This window comes from Merops nubicus, unplaced genomic scaffold (genome assembly GCF_000691845.1).
Source record: "Merops nubicus isolate BGI_N331 unplaced genomic scaffold, ASM69184v1 scaffold10771, whole genome shotgun sequence".
NCBI lineage: Eukaryota > Metazoa > Chordata > Aves > Coraciiformes > Meropidae > Merops > Merops nubicus.
In genome coordinates this window covers 20,146-41,428 of record NW_008586233.1, presented here as the reverse complement: position 1 = coordinate 41,428, position 21,283 = coordinate 20,146, and the positions used below count along the sequence as shown (strand labels likewise).

At 44.7% G+C, this 21,283-nt stretch overlaps 1 protein-coding gene across 1 annotated transcript in view; it reads left to right on the top strand.

Annotated features, from left to right (window-relative positions):
- PACS2 (phosphofurin acidic cluster sorting protein 2) overlaps positions 1 to 21,283 on the top strand; it is a gene marked incomplete at its 5' end in the record, with an annotated part of 48,333 nt that overhangs the window by 7,287 nt on the left and 19,763 nt on the right. The window contains 14 exons of the mRNA XM_008948585.1: positions 733 to 858; positions 2,876 to 3,038; positions 4,075 to 4,148; positions 4,919 to 4,975; positions 6,629 to 6,688; positions 7,959 to 8,116; positions 10,105 to 10,195; positions 10,913 to 10,987; positions 11,768 to 11,889; positions 12,571 to 12,703; positions 13,410 to 13,514; positions 14,916 to 15,022; positions 15,720 to 15,874; positions 19,759 to 19,869. Of these exons, the coding sequence (XP_008946833.1) occupies positions 733 to 858; positions 2,876 to 3,038; positions 4,075 to 4,148; positions 4,919 to 4,975; positions 6,629 to 6,688; positions 7,959 to 8,116; positions 10,105 to 10,195; positions 10,913 to 10,987; positions 11,768 to 11,889; positions 12,571 to 12,703; positions 13,410 to 13,514; positions 14,916 to 15,022; positions 15,720 to 15,874; positions 19,759 to 19,869 (1,537 nt within the window). The remainder of the gene's footprint in view (positions 1 to 732; positions 859 to 2,875; positions 3,039 to 4,074; positions 4,149 to 4,918; positions 4,976 to 6,628; positions 6,689 to 7,958; positions 8,117 to 10,104; positions 10,196 to 10,912; positions 10,988 to 11,767; positions 11,890 to 12,570; positions 12,704 to 13,409; positions 13,515 to 14,915; positions 15,023 to 15,719; positions 15,875 to 19,758; positions 19,870 to 21,283) is intronic.

The window sequence follows — 21,283 nt, the reverse complement described above, 5'->3', positions numbered from 1 at the left end:
GACTTAATTGCTTAGAAGACAAACACTTTGAGCAATAAAAGTTTGAGTGTGTTAATGCTGGAAAACACTGACAGTTGCAAGAGCTGTGTGCCTGAAGGAGATAGCATTGTCCTGGAGAGAATCATTGCATTACCCTGTAGGTCTCCATGCTTCAGCAAAAGAGGCATCAAGAAATCCTTGGCCTCTTTGTAGCTGTGCCTCTCTTTGCTTGCCATTCAGAGCACAATAGGCTCTTAAACAGAGGGTCAAACACAGAGAATTGTCTTTGTGCTGGAGGGAAGGCAGTGTTCTGCCAGGAGTGGGGAGGGCTGCGGCTCCCCCTCCCATTGAATGCTGTTTGTGGATGGGCAGCCCATGGCCTGGGTGGCACTTCTGGGGCTCCACTTCTGGGCAGCCTCTATTTAACCGCTGGGGGAAGTGTCTCCTGGAGGCTGCTCATCTCTTGGGAACTAGGCTTGGGCTCAGCTCTTCCCAAACTGAACAGCTCCACTGTGCCCCCTGGATTGTGTTTTCAGTGTGCTTGGCTGGGGAAGTGAAAACCTAGATCTGAGCTGTTTGGGCAGAAATGAAGGCTTCCTTGGCATAATGAGGGATTGTCCACAGAGTTAGATGTAGGCATTTGTAAAAGCCCTGGGGTTAATCCCTAAGAGTGGAATTTACTTTTGAAGCAGGCAGCTTGGGAAATAATGTCAAGAGATGTACTAAACTTCCCTGTTGTGTTTCCAACGGCAGTACCCTCACTTCCTGAAGAGAGAAGGCAACAAGCTTCAGATCATGCTGCAGCGGCGGAAGCGGTACAAGAACCGAACCATTTTAGGCTACAAGACCCTGGCTGTGGGGTCTATAAACATGGCCGAGGTGAGCAGCATTTGACACGATCTCCAGCTACAAAGGTGGACATTTTCCCTTCTCTTTAAACCCAGTGTTGTCACTTTACTCACTGAAAAGTACCTGACAGGATTTCATCTAGCTGTCTTAATAATGGATAAGTATCTACAAGGCAGTATTTTAAACAGATTTTACTACTAAGTAATAATATTGGACATGTTCTAGGAAGTGTCTTGAGAGCTAAAACTTTCACAAGACTAGCTTATTAACTTGTGAGGATTTTATTGTTGTGTGGGTCTTTTTTTGGGTTAGTTTTTTTTTAGTTGGAGGATGCAGAATTTAAGTGCAGAACATGACAGATAGGGTCACTTGGGCCTCAGGTGAGCCTGTTGAGCATTAAAGCTGTGTTTGCCTTGCTTCTCTGCCGCTCTGAGAGCTTAGGATAGTCTGTCATTTTCCTTGTAGCACCCTTTGCAATTCTTGTTTCGTGGTTATTGATAATTTAGTTGGAGTTCTACTCATAAAAGATAAATGATAAAATTTTCAGATTTACATCTGAAAATTAATGCTGGAATCAGATATGGATAAATTGTGCACTAAGGCTTTCTGAATGGCTTAACTCCACGCATCATTATTTCATGCCCTGTTTAATCCCTACTGTTTCTGAGTATTTAGAGATGTGCTTAGCAATAGCAAGTTCAGCTTAACACCAGTATTTTTCATCACACTGCGTTCTGTTAAGAAATCATTACCATCCAAAATAAGCCAGTGTTATGCTGTGGTTATTACTGTATTAATTAAAGACCACTCCTTGTGTGTGAGTGCAGCTTCCCTCAGACTTGTAGTCAATGGTGAACTAACTCCCCATGTGAATTAGCCAAATTCTGATTAGTGGTGTTGTAGCTAACATTTTTCCTCTACTGTTGAATTTGTTTAAGAACTGGAAATTAAATACTGCTGTAAGGCAGAAAACATGTGGATCCATTAATTAGACCCGTCAGTGAACTTCTAAGTATTGGACATTTGCTGCTGCAGCATGTGGTTTTTCTTATGTCTTTTTGTAATGTCAGCTGACTGAGGTTAGAAGGTCAGAAGTTTTCAAGATTCACTGTTAGGAAATAGTTGCTCTGTGGCTCATCTGAAATATTTCTGAAATTGAAGAATTCAGAAAAAAAAAAATTACAGCCCCTCCCCTTTGCATTTTATAGTATAATGACCTCTAACAACACTGATTCATTTCTTAAAATTAAAAATTCTCTTAACTGTTGAAAGAAAGCAATGAATTGGAGTTCTGAGTCTGAGCAGAGTTTAAGAACAAGGGGTCATACATTCCTCATCAGCTCAGGTCTTTTTAAAGGTACCTGAGGAGCTGACAAAGCAGCCTGGTGTGCGTTAAAGAGCTGAGGTGCAGGTGTGGGGAGGTGCTTTCTGACTCGGGTGAGGCAAGAGAGTAATGTAAGTCTTAAGTTCTGGGGAGAGCCCTGTGAGTGGCAAAGGAAGGATAAACCCACACTGAGATGCCCCTCTGCGTCCACCATTGTCTTGTTTTTTGTAACCCACTACTTCATTATCCTGGAGTGGCCAGCTCCCTGGAGACTGAGGGACCAGATCTCTGGAGCAGGGATTTTTACTTTAGGAAGCACTTGGCATCTGTATCTCACTAAGAATTTTTGCTTTTACTTGCTCTTCTGCTGGGCTTCAACACAAAATCAAGTTCCTTAATTAGGTGTTCAGAAGATGGGTAACTTAATAATTGAAATCAGTACTGTGCCATGGAAACAAAACCAGTAATGAGGTAGTTGAATATTGTGCTTCAAGGATGAACTGTCAAGCTCAGAGTGCTTTTTCTATCACTTCCATTAATACTCAAATAAAATCTCAACTAGCATTTTGTATTGCCTGCAAAAGTAGCTCCTGCAGTTACAGGCTTGCTTCTGCACTTGGAAACGTGGAGTAACTCTATTAACATAAATAACTTGTAGTATGCAGATTATGCAAGTTTAAATACATTTAAATGTATATTTGTGCTGCTTAATTTCTGTCCCAGGTCATGCAGCACCCAACAGAAGGTGGCCAGGTTCTGAGCCTTTTCAGCAACATCAAAGAGGCTGCAGTGAAGGTAGCAGAAATCTGGATCTTCTCCTTGTCAAGTCAGCCAATTGACCATGAAGACAGCACTATGCAGGCCAGCCAGAAGATCAAGTCTACAGGTGAGTACAACCACATGCTTTGATGACCAGTGTCTTCCTCAGCAAGTGGGAGCTAAACCCCACTTGTCCCTAAGACCAAATGAGAACTGGTTTGCACAAGTTGCTGTGTCTTTAAACAATTAATGCAAAGAAAACCCACTTTGCAAACCTGTTACTGTGTAATTACAAAGTGTGATAGGAATAGGGGATTGATTTTTCAGATCTTCTCCTGCATGTCACACCAGGCCCAAGCCATCCACTTATGATTAACTGTTTTTGCCAGTGTTCTTTCAGCATTAGTGGTGGGTGTGTTGAGAACCTGTAGCTTCTTACTTGGCTAACAGTGTTGTATTCAGGAGATTCACATTTCAACTACCATTCCAACTTTTTTTTTTTCCTTTGAGTATTCAAAAATAAGTCTCATTAACTTAGATAAGACCCAAAAATCTTCAACATGTTCTGTTGTGGATGATGCCTGCTTTTAAATCCATGGTGTTGTATGTTGTATAGGGAAGCCATTGACTTTCTACCTGTGACAGTCTTTTTGTGGTACCAGCCTTCTGCTCACTGCTAAAAGAGTGAACTGTTGAAGTTAGTGCATGCAGGCTCTTGTGTGTTGTTGGCCAAGGCTAGACAACTCACCTGAGGTGTCGTTTCAGTAAGGGATTTAGACTCTCCTGTCATGTCTTCCTTGTTTCTTTAAGCCAGTTATGCCCACGTTAGGGGGGAAAAGTCATTTCCCTTGTGGAGAAACCTCCTTACTTGCTGTCTACCAAGTGGTTCTTTCCAGGGTAAAAGGGGGTGGTGTCTCAAGGAGCCTTATCTGTGTGCTGGTCCTTTCTTCCTGTTAGATGTGTTTCTCCTTGTTTCTTACCTCCAGGTGGTTCCCATCTCACTGGTTCTAGCACAGATAGAAGGTGAACTAGCAGGCATCTCCTTGTGTGCCTCTTTTCTTGATTTGTGACTGTTAGCTGGCCTTCTCTGCTCCTGAGATGAGACTGTCCCATCACCCTAAAGGAGTTTGACAGGATCTCTCCCATCTTTCCTTCCCTTTCAGACAACTATTCTGAAGAAGAGTACGAGAGCTTCTCTTCTGAGCAGGAGGCCAGTGATGATGCCGTGCAGGGCCAGGTACTGTTCAGGGCATGGCTTCTCCCTGTGAGAGTTTCAGTAGGGTGTACACTCTCAGCTTGTGCTTGAAACTAAAAGCCTGTTTCTTTAGTTAAACCATGACAGTGCGAGACTGTCACCAAGTGTCGAGCTGCAGTGGCAGAAGGCCTGCACAGTAACCCATTTCTTCCACCATGATGTGATTTATCTGTTCACGTGTTTGGGCTTGAGCTCCCTCTAAATGTGAAAACATTAGCATCCTTGTGTGTTTCTCTGCTTAATGGTAAAGGCATCAATTGATTCTGTAATGCTGATTGGATTCAAAGAGCCCAACTAGATCTGCAGCTGTAACTAAATGGCCAGTGGGATCTGAGTCAGTCTTTAAGTCTTTAATACCTTCTGCAAAATAGGTCCTTATGGAGAACCCCCTGGTTAGATGTGAGATGCTTTTGAGTTTGGGTCTTACTTGCCGTCAGACTCGGGCATCACCTGCCTTCTACTTCTTGGAGGGTACAGAGAGAGGAACCCACCAAAATGTGGAGCTGTGACTGTCCTTGTTCCCTGAATGTAGAACTAGGGCTGTTTTGTTTCTCCAAGCTGTTATTCCTGGCTGTCTGCAGACCTGGTTCACTTCCTTTTCTCTCTGCCATCATAACTGCAATTAGGGCAAATGCTGAAAGCCTGGAAGACAGAGCAGCAGATTCATCTTCATAGAAGGAACATTTTTAGCACTTAAATGCTCGTGTGTCCCCAGATCACAAAGGTAACACAGGAATCCTCTTTCTGTTCAGGATTTGGATGATGATGAGTACGAGCTGGGGAAGCCCAAGAAGCAGCGGAGATCGATAGTAAGAACGACGTCCATAACCAGGGTCGGTGGAAATTAGTTCTACTAACACTGTGGGGGCTTGGCCAGGAGGCGCAGTGCGCGCGGCTTGTGGGAGCAGCAGTGCTGGCCGTGCTGGCCAGCAGGGAGCTCGGGGGCATGGTCACAGCGTGTGGAGAGCTAGCAAAAGCAGCCCCTTCAGGGAGCGGGGCTGGCCAAGGCTGTATGTGCTATCTTGAGTGTCCTTTGATGGCAGGGTTAAGGAGCTCCAAAAATTGTGAAAGTGTACGAAATTCCAGCACATGAAGAAGCCAGTGCAGGTTCCATGCTCGTGGAAGTCATGAAAGTAGCTTTAAGTGAAAGGAAGCTTTTCTGTTTATGCTCTGCATGGGAGAGGCCGGTGGGAAGGTTTCAAAACGCAATTAAGTAGCTCAGTCAGGGGCTGGAGCTTGATAGATAAATCTGCATGTGGCGCTGAGGCCAAAGAAGTAGCTGGGTATTGAAAGCTTTGGCAAGTTGCATGCAGCTATCCACCCTCTCACAGCAAGTGTGTGTGCCTGCAAAGCTGCACTTCTGTGTGGAGCAGTGACTTGTGGGCTCTGCACAACAGTGTAGTGCAGCTTTCTGCTTACACAAGTGTTTATTGCATGTCTGCTATGACAATAACTCAGAATCTCCAGGATGAGCTAGGTTTCCTTTTGGATTTTGGAGTCACTTTGGAGATGATTGTACTTCCTGTGAGGTTATTTCTGATAGCCATGTTTTGATAAGGGCTTAATCCTACCTTATTTTGACCTGAATATGACATTAAAAAGAGCCTCTCTATAAGACCAGGAGCATGCTAGTTCATAACATTTGTGTCCTTAGTATTATTTTCAGGCTCATGGGAGAGACAGCAAATGAGCAACTTCCTTTTTCTCATCTTCCTTTTCTTCAGGGTGTGCCTGTTAGGCTGGTCAGTGACAGAGAAGGGTTGGGCAGTTCATGGCAAACGGGAGCTGTTTGGTCTTGAAAGAGGGAGTTTGCTGCCCTTGGGGACAAGTAAACACAAAGGAAGTGCAGCAGTTTGGCTTTTGTTAGTTTGGACTTGATGCCTGCTGTGTCCAGGATCTGGAGGTATCAGACTCGGAAAGCATTTTTTTGATAGTCAAGTGCTAAGGGCAAGCCCCACAACTTCTCTACAGTGGTGCTAGTTGAATAAATGAACATGCCAGGATGAAATGCAGGCTCCTGGAAAACACAGTGCTTTGTAGACAACACCTTTGTACTTTGAGTTAGTGGGTAGGTGCCTGTGTTAGCTCAGACTTGTTAAGAATCAGAAAAATTGACTGTCAAATGTTTGCCAGAAATACATCAAACAGGTACAAGATTGGAAGGTAGAATAACTTGTTGTCTACCATGTATCCAACTAAGAATGGTGTGCTGTCAGGGTGAGGAGATTTAGTGTGCTTGGTGGAGTGGGATATAGTTTGTTGTAGTGCAGGAAAGAAAGTATCGTGGGTGTGGAAAAGCTGATTCCAACATAAGAGTGGCAGAGACTTGATTTGTGGTGCCAGGAGCTGTGAATTCAAAGCAGCAGCTAGAGCACCAGTGTCGGATGTCTGGGCTTCTTGCAGACGGGGAGAAAACAGTTCACTTAATGTCTTACTTACGTAAAAGTGTGTTTGACTTGCAGCAACAAAACTTCAAACAGAAGGTTGTGGCATTGCTGAAGAGGTTTAAAGTGTCTGATGAGGTAAGTAATTCATCCTGTAAGCCTTCCTGTCCTGTGTGTTCCCCTCTGCTTGATGCGTCTTGCCTTAGTCTTCAGGGACATTCTCCGGCTTCTCCTTAGTTCCCTTCATGTTGTTTTCAAGTCTGCAGAGGATGTGACCTTTCCTTACACCTTGGCCTTGCACTGAGGCTTGAGGGCCAACTTTAAAATGTCATCAAATATTTTCTAGATTGAGTTTTATCAAAAGCAGATTTTGGCAACCTTGCGTGTACCCATTAGTTTGCAGACTGCTTTGAAATTATCTTTGACCCTTTTACAGGCAAGTAGTCTACAGTGTCTATTATTGGGAAGTTAAATCCCAGACTTTTTGATCATCTTACTAGAACAGCCAGGCTAGGCATGAAAAAGTTAGGTAGGGAATGTAGATCCACAGGAGAGTCATCTGTCTGGTCAGAGCTGAAAATGGAAGAGATCCAGAATCCAGGAAACCTGTGTAACATTAAGTATCTAGTATAAAAACAGTTAACATCAAAACTGGCTCTGTGGTTGTGTGCTGATTTTGTGGCTTGTGGGAAAGGGTGAGTAACTCCTCGTGCTTCCTTATGCTTCCAAACAGTCCTGTCAGCTTTGCTGCTCTTCCCAAGTTAGCTCAGCAGCGTCAGCACCCGTAGCTGAGGTCTCAGCCAGCTGAGCTGCTGCTTTTCTGGAGCTGCCATTCAAAAAGCAAATTCTGAACTGTGCACAGCTACCTGCTTACTCTGGTGTGTATGTGAAGCGACTCTGTGAAGTTCTGTGAGAGAGATCGCTCGTCTTCGGCTTCACGTCTGGGTGGCAGCTGATCCTTGTCCAGGTTTCAGGCGCCTCCTGTGGACACTTTTGTCATTTCTGTCTGCTTGGGTATCAAACCAGGAGGTGTCACAGCAACTTTTTCAATAAAACCCGAGACAGGTTACACTGGTGGGAGTACTGCATTTCAGTATTTGTTCTAAGAAAAGCCCTTTTTAGAGCTTTGTTTATAGAATGGGGTTGAATAATGATGTAATCTATGGTTAATAGCTTCTTTGTGGATGCTTAGTCCAATAGGTAGCTCCTCATGCAGAAACTGACAAGGCTGACCAGAAACAAACACTTCTCATATATGTAATGTTTCTGTTGGGTGTAGTCTCCTTGCACTAGGAACAGAATCTTGTTCCAAGCCCGGTGTGCTGCAGCCTCGAAGGAACTCGGGTGGTGTGGGATCAATCTCTGCTCCTAGCAGAGTCAGTGATGCCTGCTTTTGTCCTCCATGTAGGTTCTGGATTCAGAGCAGGACCCAGCAGAACACGTTCCAGAGGTGGAGGAGGACTTGGACCTTCTGTATGACACTCTGGATATAGAGAACCCCAGCGACAGCGGGCCGGAAATGGAGGATGATGACAGTGTATTGAGCACTCCAAAGCCAAAGTTAAAGTAGGTGTGGGGCAGCTTATGCTAGGCCAGAGAGAGACCGTGTGCAGCATCAGCACAGATTAGATGTTGTTTCTATTCCCACTCCTCCACCCTGGTTTTTTTTCCCCTCTTGGCCTGGTGTTGGAGCCCTAGCGAGTGTTCTCACAAGATGAGCTTGTGAGCTGGGGATAGTGTGGGAAGGGTCTGACTTCCCTTCAGTCTTGTTTCTTCTTTGTTCCCTTTGCAGATGTTCTGCCTGCCCTGCCAGCTGAGCACAGGGGTAGGAATTGCTGACAGGCAGGTAGTAGAATTAAACAATGCACGGGTGTTGTGAAGAGGTTGCAGAATCATCTGGGAAATCTGTTATAAGGCAGAAGGAAATGTGGTTGGATGCTGAGAGAGAGTGTCTTTGCAGGGATTAAGCAAGCAGAACTGCGGGAAACAAAGGAATTACTCAAGGCCCAAGGGGACTGACTGCAGCACACATAGATACACACCAGCCTGTCCTGAACTGGCTTTTATGGGCACTGATGTATGAGCAATCACAACACTGTGGAGCTGAGCTGAGGATCGCTGGCTCAGGGTCTTGAGCAGATGCAGAACCCTGAGCTAACAGAGCTGTGTCACGTCCCTTCCAAATAGAGACTGAGGACATGAGACTGTTGGACGTGCTTCTGAGTGGCATGTGGTTTTAGGCCTTCAGTGTTGTGATGGATCTGAAACATGCAAAGCTTACCACTGCACTTGGTCAGTACAGTATTTGATAAATGCTAGCTGATTACCAGGTGACATAATATCCTAATTAATGTAGAATAACACAGTTGAGCTGAGAAGAAATTGAGTCTGGAGTGACTTTTTCCCTATCAGTGAGCCAGATAATGTCAAGGATAGATTGGGGCAGGAGTGGTAAGTGATGAGGCTGGTGGCTTATAAAGGAGCTGGACCCAATATATTACCAGTTCATAGGTCCTACCTTGAAGGAATTTGAAAGTAGATGTGTTGTAGTGAGCAGCTGCTTTGGAACAAACCAAAATGTTGTACTGCACACGCAGAGCTCGTGTTCTGTTCTCTGGAGCCACGCAGCTAACTGGTCTGGGATATGTCATTGCTGGAGTAAGAACTTCCTGTGTGTCCAGGTCTTGTGTTCATACCTTGAAAGGGATGTGATAAATGCTGATGCTTGTAGACAGGCTTTTCCTGCAACAAAAAAAATCAGTTCCTCGAATTGTAATTGAGTCTTGTAGGCTGGTGTGATAAGCTGCATTTTTATGTGGAAGCACAATCTGATTGTGTGCTACCTTATCTTATTGAGCACATGTGTAATGGGATCCTAGGGCTGGCAGCCAAATCCCAATGCAAGCTGGAAATAAAATGCGTATTAGCACCAAGACTCACTTCCCTGCAGGAGCAGAGTGGGGGCAAGGGGCAGTAACTATACCTGCTGCCTTTCAGTCAGGAGCTAGGCCCTCTCTGGAATGGCGTGTAGGTCAGTCAGCATTGGCAAAGCTGAAACAGGAGCGACAGTGTGAAACTGTGCACCTGGTGCTTGGGGTGCTGAGAACAGAACTGCTTGCTTGGGGTGAACACGCATTCAGCTCTGCTGGGGAAAATGTGGACCTGTAGGCCCACCCTGGGTCGTACAGAAACAAAAGCTGCTGTTTGGTGTGTAGCGTGAGAGCACACAAATGTTCTCAGTAAGAGCTTTATAAATATGGTCTGCTATGTGACAGGTGGCATGCTGGGTGCATCAGATGGAGTTCAGTCAGGGCTAGACAGGAGTCTGCATTTTGGGTTCCCTTGCTGTCCTGGACGCCTTCCTGCTCTTAATTTATGAGGAGACCTCCCGTAAATAAATATGGGGGGTGAGACATCCCCCCCTAAATTTACTGGAACCACTAGGAAGCAGTCAGACACCCTGGAAACAGTTATGTTGTGTTGTTGTGAATGCGGTGGACTTTATCTGTCAGTGGGTTTTATAGTAAGAAACTGGTTTTGCTTTCCTTATTCAGACCTTACTTTGAAGGACTGTCACACTCCAGCTCTCAGACGGAGATTGGTAGCATCCACAGCATCAGGAGCCAGAGAGAGCCATCAAGTCCTGTGAGTCATGTTTCAAAAAGGTTATCCTACCTGCAGGAAATGTGGCAAAGCTGCACTACATCTATTTACATGTGTAAATTAAAGCACATGCTGTTTCTGACTTTCTCCAAAGATTTGGATGCAGAGACACAAATTTTCTGCTAAGAAAACATGCTTGTTGTTTTCAGGTTTGAGATTTTTTGTTTGTTTTCGGTTTTTTGTTGGAGTTTCGTGGTGGTGTTTTTTAAAGTAAATATTGTATTGACTGAAGGGGACAGTCTTTAGGTTATGTGTTGAATGTTTGCTGATGGTATGAGTAGCTCCAGCTTCCCAAGTACTTAAAATGAAATGCCAGGATGGGAGATGGTGCCTGGGAGTTTTAGGGACTCCTTGGTACTGTTTGGAGGATGCTTCATGTTACTGTTGTTGGTACACTTTTCATGGTGGCTGGGAGTGAATGCTGAAGGGCAGCTTTCCCCCTTTTCCGTTCCCTTGTGGATGGACATATTAGGTGCATCAAATAGCAGTCCTGCTCCAGGACACTTCCTTGCCTCCAGTGTATCTTGTGCATCAGCAGATTTGGTCCTAGTGTGACCAGGAAGCACTGCTGCGGTCAGCCTGCAGAGTTGTGCACTGTTTCAACAGAAAAGCATGTCTTTTGAACAGCCTGATCTAGACAGTGTGGCTGAAAATGGTACTGGTGCCATACCTCCTCATGATTTTTCTCCTCTTAAGCAGGTAGAAGTGCCTGAGAAGACAAAGAGTATTGGAGCGAAACATGCAGGCGACAGTATTTCTGACACTGTCTCTTATGTAAGTTGAAAGCGTGCTTGTTAATGTTCCTCTTGGCAGTTTGCGTGTCAGCTGTGAACTGTGTTCTGTGTCAGTTGTCTGTCTCTTGATAGAGTTGCACATGCAACACAACTTACACAGGTAACATTAACTGCAGTGAAGACAATGCTGAACTCTCCTCTTGACCTTAGTTATTGGAGTTACTTGTCTCAGCCTTTTGAAATTGAAATGCTTTACATGGTCTTCTGTTTAAACAGCCTTCCTCTTGATTTGAGGAAGGACTGGCCTGAAGTATGCTACTGAGCATGTGTGTCATCCTGAAAAATGTTCTCAGGGTGGTTCTGTTTTATCTGAAGTTATTCCTTCAAGCTACATTGACAGAAATCAAGGTGATCATAGGGTAAAAATTCCAAATCTGAAGTTGCTCTGCTGGGGATGTGCAGTTTGCAATATTTCTGTCGTGTCTTTCTCGGGCAGTTAATTTGAGTAAGCCACACTAATCTGCATTGTGTGAGGAGGCATGAGGCATCTCCCTGACTTTGAGCTGGGAGAGTGCCCATTCCAAATAGCATATCTGAGCACCTTTCTGACCTCCAGCTCCCTTGTGAGGCAGAGCTGGGAACTGGTAGCCCCAGATAGCCAGTATTGGCTTCTCCCTTTTGGCAGTGAGTAGTCTGTCTGGAAGGGGCAAGCTGAATGTGCTCCAGCCAGAGCTAAGCGGGGATGCCTCCTGCCAGCCCTTGCAGTAGTGAGAGAGGGGAGGGTTTGTTCCTGATGGCTTGATTCCCCATGTTTTTGCAGGAGTCTAACCAGCAAGCTGAGGTCCAGGAAGCTGAACTTCCCACACCAGATGTGTTTGTTGAGAAGCTCCCACCCAGCGGGAAGATCACTAAGACAGAGTCCCTCATTATCCCATCCACCAGGTAGGATGATGACACAACATTGTGGCTGCTGCAGGGCTGCTGGGGAAGTCACGGGCAGCTTGCTAGCATTTGTTCAGGGTGGCCTTAAACCACTGATGTGTTCAGGCACTTAAGTGTAACGGACCTTGAGCATTTGATAAATGAATGCTCAGAACCCTGCAGGTTGCTCCTGTCTCCTATATTGTACCTGCTCTGCGTCCAAGGAAGTTTTTATAAAAATCTGGAGCTGCTTCCTCAAAGATACTGCTGCTAAGTCAACATCTGATGCAGACATAAAGGTGATTGTCAGTCTAACTTATCTCCTGTTAAACCTTCCCAAATAGGGTAGTGAATGTAGGTGTCATCAACTGCACCAGTTTCTCTGGACATTTGCAAACAGATGTTCTTTTGAATAGGTATTTCTGTGCTGCTTTTCGGTGTGTGACTGCAGTTTGCACAGCTGGATCATATTATGCTGGTGTTGGTCTTAGCATGGGCTGTGGATGTCTGCCTGGCACTCCTGGGAACATGCTCTGTAGCTGAACCGTGTTAGCAGGTCTGAAGCTAGCTCAGATCTACATGCACAGTTTCCCAGTGCTTCCACTCAAATTGAGGTTGGCAGACTGGGTGATCTGGGATTTGGAGGAAGTATGTCACTCGGATCTGAGGTAGCTTTGGAATGGAAGCATGTCTCTCCAGCAGGTCTGAAGGGAAGCAGACGGGCCGCCGGGGAAGGAGCACGTCTCTGAAGGAGAGGCAGCCGGTGAGGCCGCAGAACGAGAGAGCCAACAGTCTGGACAACGAACGCTCCCCAGACACCCGGCACCACTTACAGGTGTGAAAAACATTGCTGTCTCTCCTGCCACTTGTAGCTTTTCCTCTTCTCCAACTGTCTCATGTGGTCCCTTTCCTTCATCCAAGTGCCTTCCCTGCTAGAAAGGAACTGGGCCCTGTGGCTTCAGGAAGGAGGGAACTTATGTTTTGGCCGATACTGTATCTTTCATCCAATCTGCTTGGTTTTGCCAGTTTGTTGCCTTGTCACTCTGCCATAAACTGAAAACACTGGAACAGATTGTTACAATGAGAAATGAATAGGGGTGTGTTGAGGAATTACTCCTTTGAAACAAGGCAAATTGCTAGGGATTCAAAAGCAGACTGACTTGTGTGGAGCATAGTGTGCCATGGTTTTGTTAGCTGCAGGACTCATTTAATTCCCTTCTTGAAGGAGATTGTTCCTGGCTTCTATGAAAGCAAAATTCTTTGAGCTACTATTAGCCGCTACTAAGTGATGTGAGTAAAGAGGTGTGGCAGAAGGACTAATGGCCAACAAAACCAAGGTGGCTGCTAGAGGAGCCTGCAAAATGCTCCAGTACTGAAGAAGCTGATGTGTCCCAGCATCCATCGTGGCTGCTAGTGTGCCTTTGATGGGTGACTGAGCCCTGGCCAGCCATGCACAGCCCCCTCTCATGAACTGCAAGAACTGGAGCTGGTGGCTTGATGATTAGAGCTGACATCTACTGTTCTGTGTCTTTTATTTCCAGATCCCCAGGAAAACAGTGTATGACCAGCTAAATCACATCCTGGTTTCCGATGACCAGCTTCCAGAAAACATTATTCTTGTCAATACTTCTGACTGGCAAGGCCAGGTAAAGGCAGGAGATGTTACCTGAAGCACAGTTATCCTTCACTGTTCCTCCTCAGGAATGGACAGGCCTTGGGCTCTACCACTAACCAAGTAGGTTCCCCTGCTTGGTTGGAAGAGCAGTGGTGGTGTGTGGGGGCTGGCAGCATACTGAGTGTTCAGTGCCTACAGGTTAGATTTTGTTTGACCAGGAGTTGCTGTGGATCTTGTAAAGCTTTGCCACCTGAGTCTTTCCACACAGATTTTTTCTATTCTACAAAATGCTATTCGTTCTACTTAGCAGCATGCTGGAAGCAGCTAGACCTGGCACTCAGAGGCTACTACTCTACTGTAGTAGACTGGGACAAAGGAAGTGGGGAGGACTGACCTGTGGTTTAAGCTGAAGTTTCTAGGTACGGATGGTGAACACAGGAGAAAACATTTCAGGTCAGCTCTGTTGCCTTGCGTCCACACTTGTGATTCCTAACTGCTCCTTTTGGAACCTTAGAGAAAGCAATAACATATTTATGGAATAAGACCAACAGACATGTGCTGGGTGATTGTCACATGTAGAACTTGTGCCAGGCTCATGGAGTTATTGTCTGAGATGGCTTTCTGCTTCTGAAAGAACTAGGGTCTCAGTGTCCAGGAGAGGAAAAATACCAGCTGAGCTACTGGTTCTGGTTTCTGTATATTTGGAAGATAGAGAAATGGCTTCTAGAGATGGACAGAAAGCATTGTAGGTCATCTTCCAGTATTTTTAGCACCTTGTGCCTGCAATATCAGAAGACATGAAGATAGCATTGGCTGGGGTGTATAGATTAGTGCTGTGGAATTTGGAAGTGTGAGATCCTTTGAATGCCATCAATATAATGTACCCATGTATACCTAAGGTGTGTGTTAACGTGTTTCCCATTAGCTGTATGGGAGAGGAAACAGTCCTTCATGAGGAACATGTATGTTGGTGGCACCCTTTCCTTTTTTTAGTGCTTGAGGGTGGACAGTACACTGCATTTTTTATAGTCCTTTTGAAAACAGAGGAAGATGTAACTGATGTTCCAGAAGCAGGCAAGTGGGCAGCATCTGCTCTTAGCCAGTGTTGTCTGCTAGGTGAATGGCCTTCTGCTGCCCTGTTCTCTGTAGCCATAAAACCCTGCTGTCCTGGGACTGTCATTGATGTGTATTGGATAAGATTGGTGTTTGTCAAGAAGGTGCAATATTTGCATTTTTCTAGAGGAAGAGCTTTCCTTTGGCTGATGCACAAGGACAAGGTATTTGGGAAATATCTGTATCACCTACAAATTGGATGTGGGGAGAGTGCCCGTGCTTGGGTGTGAGAATACTTAGGAGGCTTGGGGAAGGAGATTTTCTTCTGGTGACAAACAGTATCAAAAAAAGACTATAAAGTATTCTGTTCTCTCCTCAGTACCTATCAGATGTCTTGCAAAAACATACCTTGCCAGTGGTCTGCACATGCTCCTCAGCTGATATTCAGGCAGCTTTCAGCACTATTGTCTCCAGGATACAGAGATAGTAAGTTCTCAACTTGCTTGTGCTGTTTGTTGAGTCTCAGCCAGGGAGTTTTCCATCCAATAGCTAAGAAATATTTCTCCCTTCCAATATTTCTGCACAGTCTACTGTCCTGAAGTCAAAGTCATTGTCCCAAAATCAGTCTTCAGCACTGGCCAGCCCTGCAGAGTTGTGGTCCTGCCAGTGTGTGGGGATACAAGTCTCCTTTCATTGGTGTCAGTGATGTTAAAAGATTGTGCCTCGGGCGCTGCCTGATAGGTCAGATCTAATACCCAGTAAAGTGTGCAAAGGTTTTCAATTGTTCTTGCTCCCTTCTTGCAAGTAATTCAATCCACAGTTTAATTCCCTGACTCATCAAGGCAGTCCCTAGATACCTACAGAGGGTTGTGAGTACTTGAGTGTGTTCTCTGACATAGCAGTTGGTTGCAATAGGTACATCCTAACCTAGATAGGTGAATCCAGCTGTTTAGTTTATCAAAATGTGAAAGGATCAAGGAGACCAGCTGAGAAAGTACTGAACAACATTCTGGTTTATTAATAAATGTTTTAAGCTGCTGATAATTATGATGGTATTGTCTTATGTATTAAATGAGCTCTCTCCTGCTGTGGCTATTAGCCAATTTTTTTTTTTTTTTTAACTTGCTCTGAAATAGCTGGTTAGAAGCACAATTATGAATATGTTTCCTCTTTTTCTGTCTAGCTGTAACTGCAATTCACAGCCTCCAAACCCAATTAAAATTGCAGTGGCTGGAGCCCAGAATTACCTCAGTGCTGTATTGAGGCTCTTTGTAGAGCAGCTGTCTCACAAAACCCCAGACTGGCTCGGCTACATGAGATTTTTGATCATCCCTCTAGGTAAATAAGGAACAATTTTTCTTCATAGAAAGATGAATGGGTTAAATGTGATGTCTTCCCTCAGGAGAAGCCCTCCTGGAAGCTTTGGCTGGGTGTATGGCTGTTAAATGAGGCAAACAGCATGGTGTCAGCATTATGGAATGCTTATGTTGCTGCTCTTCTGTGAGTGAACTTCATCTTTACATTCTTGATGTCAAAAATCTGCTTGTAAAACTTCATTTGAAGCAAGGGGTTGAGTACTTCCTCCCCGTGCAGGCAGACTCTTACATATCCTTTTTTCGTGGTACAATGAATGCACAGAAGAGTGTTCTGGAAGCCCTCTCCCTGGCTGATATGTTAAATTCATTGGGCACCATGTTTCCCAAAGTGATCGCTGTTCTGGCCTCTTTGAGGCTGACACAGAAAATGTTTATGGAGGAGGGGGGCTGCAAATTTTTTAAAGGCTCTGAAACTGCTGAGAGTTTAAATTATTCAAACTACATGTATCTTTTGACCTTTCCTTTATGTACTGTTCTCCTTGGGTTTTCCCCCTTGGTTTTCCAGCACCTTATCTCTGCCCTTCCAGCAGCTCAACAAGCCTGCCTATCTGGAAAGTTACCCAGCTTGGATCACTTGTCTTGGGAGAAGTAGAATGAACTGATAGTAACTTTAGGGGTGGTGTAGTCAGAAACGCAGGGAATGTTGTAGTGGCAAGGTCTGGGAAGCCGGGCAGTCACTGATGCTTGTCGGGCATCTGTTGCTGTTGAAACGGTGTGATGCCAGAAACTGGTCTTGGCTTGTGTGAACAGGGCATTTAGGTGATACAGGCAACAGAAAACTTGAAAAGCACTTTTTCTCAGTATTTTCTAGTCTTCTATATTTGGGACCAACTGATGGCAGTTGTTGTTTGGGTCAGAAGCTGCTGCCTGGCACCATGCACAGTGAGGTTAGGCTGTGAGTTCGGTGGTGGGATTTGCAGAAGTCAAATGGAAAAGGCAGAGGAAGAGAGCTGGATCCTTCTGTAAGGAAGGCATTTCATTTCCAAAGTGGTTGGCAGGGAGACAAAAGAGAGCCCTTTAGAGAGTAAAAACAAAAAATATTTTTGCAAAGTTAAATGTGCTTTGAATGAGAGTCTTTGTGACTGAGGACTTTGGTCCTCATGTGCTGTCTCCTGGACTAAGAAGAAGTTTTCTGTCCTGTGGTCTTTAATGATCTGAAAATACTCTGTCTTTGAAAGTGAAACATAAGATTTAGCTAGTGTGGTTTTGGTTTGTTTTTTTAATCTTAAAACTTTCTTTGGTAATTAAAAACACAAACTAATAAAAAAACCTCCAACCCAAACAAAGAAATTTGATAATGGAACTGCTTCAGAACTGTGACTGCTTTTAAAATCTACTTCAGATGTAGAAACTCCTCTAACAGGTCCTTTCCCATAGAAATCTGCAGTATTTCCTGATCAGATCAAGTGCTTATTTCTAGCCAGCTCTCTGGCAGCTCATTAAAGTGATTGAGGAGCAACATTTCTTTTCTGACAATTGAAAAGGCACCAAAGACAGAATGGTGACCATGCCATAAGCATTCTGAAGGAAAAGACTTTGTGCTGTTAGCAGCACCTTCAAAGTAGGAAGAGTTGATTTTTTTTTTCTAAGATGGTTTTACCTTCTTAGTGTATAACTACATGCTGACATGACAGAAGAGTCAACCTACAGTGATTTGTTAACAATGAGAAATGCTTGGTTGTCTGTAAGCATTCGTACTGCGAGACTCAGTCCTGCTTCATTTCCTTCCTGAGGACAGACTGAGAGAGTGGGGGCTGTTCAGTCTGGAGAAGAGAAGGCTCTGAGGTGACCTTATTGTGGCCTTCCAGTATCTTAAGGGGGCCTACACGAAAGCTGGGGAAGGACTTTTTAGGATATCAGGTAGGGACAGGAGTAGAGGGAATGGGGCAAAGCTGGAAGTGGGTAGATGCAGGCTAGATGTGAGGAAGAAGTTCTTCACCATGAGAGTGGTGAGACCCTGGAATGGGTTGCCCAGGGAGGTGGTTGAGGCCCCATCCCTGGGGGTCTTTAAGGCCAGGCTGGATCAGGCTCTGGGCAGCGTGATCTAGTGGGAGGTGTCCCTGCTCATGGCCGAGGCGTTGGAACTGGGTGATCCCCTTCCAACCCTGACAGATTCTGATCTGTTTTAGCAGAGGACTTAGTAGTGTTGGCTTAATGGTTGGACTTGATGATCTTGGAGGTCTCTTCCAACCTAAAGGATTCTATGATTCATGCTTCTGATTCTGTATCTGAAAGACTCCTTTGATGTCCAGACCAGTGTATAAACAACCAGAAAAGGTCAAATAAAATGGAAAAAAAGAATATTTGGAGGTTATTTTGGCTGTTTGGAGGGGTTTTTTTAGCATTTTAGTCACCTTCCATGCATAGAATTTCTCAGGAGACCTTGTTTAGTACTTGTTTCCAACTGCATCTGCCGTGTGCAATGTGTTTTCTCAGCATGTGGGAAAAGCTTCTCCAATGCATGGTGCAGAGCTGTTCCACACACACTGCTTAATACTCCACTGCAAGAGAAATAGTGGGTTAAACATAACCATGATGATGAGAGTCCAGGAAAGAGCTTAGGCCCCAGTCTCTGACGCTGACAGGAACTTGGAGAGACCTTCTGATTGAACCTTCTTGGAAGTCTGGAAATTAGCACTGGGTCGGAGGACTGAGAAAAGATAATGGATTTTCTCCAACATGAGCTTTACTAGAGGATGGTGGGTGTAGTCAAGCAACTAGGGTGGTCTTGGAAAGAGATGTCAGGTTACCTGTTACCAGCTGATTACTCAGCTGTTGTAGTCTTTGGAAGTGTGACTTGGTGTGAGAATTCAGTATGCAGGAAGGGTAAAAATAAGCTGATTAGGAGGAACTGCAAGGCCACTTCATGGCTGGTTGTAAATGTACAGGACTTGTGCTGAGCATGACTGCAGCATGGACTGGGAAAGACAATTCTGGTACACTTTTTCTACTGTATTGAAAGACTGGAGGGGTAGTTTCAAGAGCAGGCTGTCTAGTTTGGGAACACATGGCCTAAAAAGAAGGTGGCAAATTTTTACTACCTCCCAAGGCAGAGCTTGTCATTTAAATGGCTTCCATCTTCTGCTCAGTATAAACATGAAGTCAGATCTCCATCCAGGGCTGCAGGCTGGAGGCTGGACACACAAACATTCGGCAAGGAGGTCTTTCCATGCTCAGAGAGGAGCCGTAAGATTCAGCTAGAGCAATAAGGGACCTGGTGCATATGCCAACATTCACCGGGGACTGTAATCCTTGGACTCTGACTTTAATTACAGCCTATTTATTGAACTTACAGCCCTCCTTTACCAATTAAACATTCCTCCCAGAGCTATTTCTTTTCCTGGTTTAGGTCAATTGCCTCTTCTCGGTATTGCAAAACAGGCATGGTGTGTGACTGGTGTTTGGAGGAAGGGGTCCGACTCCTCTTGGCAGAGATGACCTGGCCATGGTGCAGCCTGTGGGCAGGAAGGGCTGCTGGGAAACTGCTTGCGACACTAAGACTGAGATGGAGAGCCGTTGGGCCTCTGTGTCTTCCAAATAATTTATTTCCTCAGCAGTTTCTCAGTCTTGTTTTCTTTGGCCTTTTAAAATTTAATTTGGCGAGGAGGAAGGGGGAGATATCACTGAAAGATATCAGTGATGTTGAAGCAGTCTCTCTGCTGGGAATTCTATTTGTACGCTCTTGTAGTGATAAAATGGATTAAATTATTTGGTTATAATTGAAGAAATTTGTTTCTTGAGTGTCTACTGTAGTTTTGATTTTGGAATTTAATTTTTAACAGATTAAAACCACACTTGTGTTCAGTGCTGGGAAGAACAACTGTCATGTTTTCCTTTCTTTCTTAGGCTCTCATCCAGTGGCCAAGTATCTGGGGTCTGTAGATTATAGATACAACAACTTCTTCCAAGATCTAGCCTGGAGAGATCTGTTCAACAAACTTGAAGCACAGACCAGTGGTAAGACCATGTGTCTGTCTGGCCTGTGTGGGATAAAAGGCTTGAATGAGTAATTTTAGCAAAGGTCAAGTAAATACAAGAGGAAGCAGACAAATGTTTTTGTTCCTCTTTTCTCCTCACTCCACCACATTCCCTTTTCAGATGCTGACCTTTGTATGTCCTCCATGTGTTGGTTTGCAAACAGTTGTTGGCTCCCAGAGGCACTAGCTGCCTCTGAGTCATGCTGGTTTTACCTAGCTCTCAGCTTTGTTCTTTAATGTGGGGATCTCACTTACCAAGGTTAGTACATTGCTTTCTTTGGCCCTGCAGAAACTGTCCACCCTAAAAGATATGGAAAACTGGAGACTCAGGAAAGATTAACTTCTGTTAGTTGTGTGTGACAATGACTTTGGCATTTCTCAAGTCTGATGACAGGATCATATTAAAAAATAATTTTTGTTCTTCATCAGTGTTGTAATGTGTGGGAGTTGCCCTAGGTCAGATCAGGTTCCTGTTCTTATCTGTTCTAGGCTGGGATAAAGCCGTACTGTCTGTTAAGTACTGATTTGCTTAAAATATTAATGCTTACAGTTTTTCCATCCATTCCTCCAAGAATGGAAAGAAACAGGAGAATGGGGGTTTGCATCTGACATCCAGAGCTATGTGAAGGCTTGAGACTTGAGTGATGCTTTCATGGCAGCATAGCCCATACAGGAATTTCAGTAGAAGGAGAAAGCTTTGGAGTTCTTGGAATGCCATGAGGATGAGGAGGTTGCAGTGTGGTTCTCCTGTTGTAAGTGCCTCGGACTGACTCAGGCTCCCAGGTTGCTTCTGGAAGTCCTCTAGCTGTTAGAGGAGGAAAGAGAACCCTTTTCATAGGTGATTGTTCAGAGGTTTTTCCAGCAGACAGGAGCTTGGCTGGACAGGCCCTAGGCAGCTTTTTCTGATGTTAGCCCTGCTTGGAGCAGGGACTGGACTTAGAGATCTCCTCATGTGCCACCCAGCCTATGCTTTTCCTTGATTCTAAGCTCATGGAAGAACAGAAGCCTGAAACTGATTTCTTTTGATTCCTTGCTGCACTTGAAAATGCAGACAAATGCCAAACAGACTTGAGTTTTGTGTCTGGTCTAGGAATATTTCATTAGCTATAGAAATCCAGCTCAAGATCCATACCTGTCCTTTGGTTGACTATATGCTGCAGCCCTTATTTATTTGCCTGCATGCTGTGAGGAAAACGCAGCCTCGTTTTTGTGCAGTCCAGACCTTGTAGATTCTGTTTTCATCTGTGCACTGAGAACAGCACAGAAATCCTGTGATGACATAAGATCATCTGGCAAAGAATCCTAGCTCTTCACAGTTCACTCTTCAAATACAAAGAGTCAGGGTTAAAATGTCCGGTAAGGTAGGGAAGTGCCTCGTGAAGGTCACTTGTATT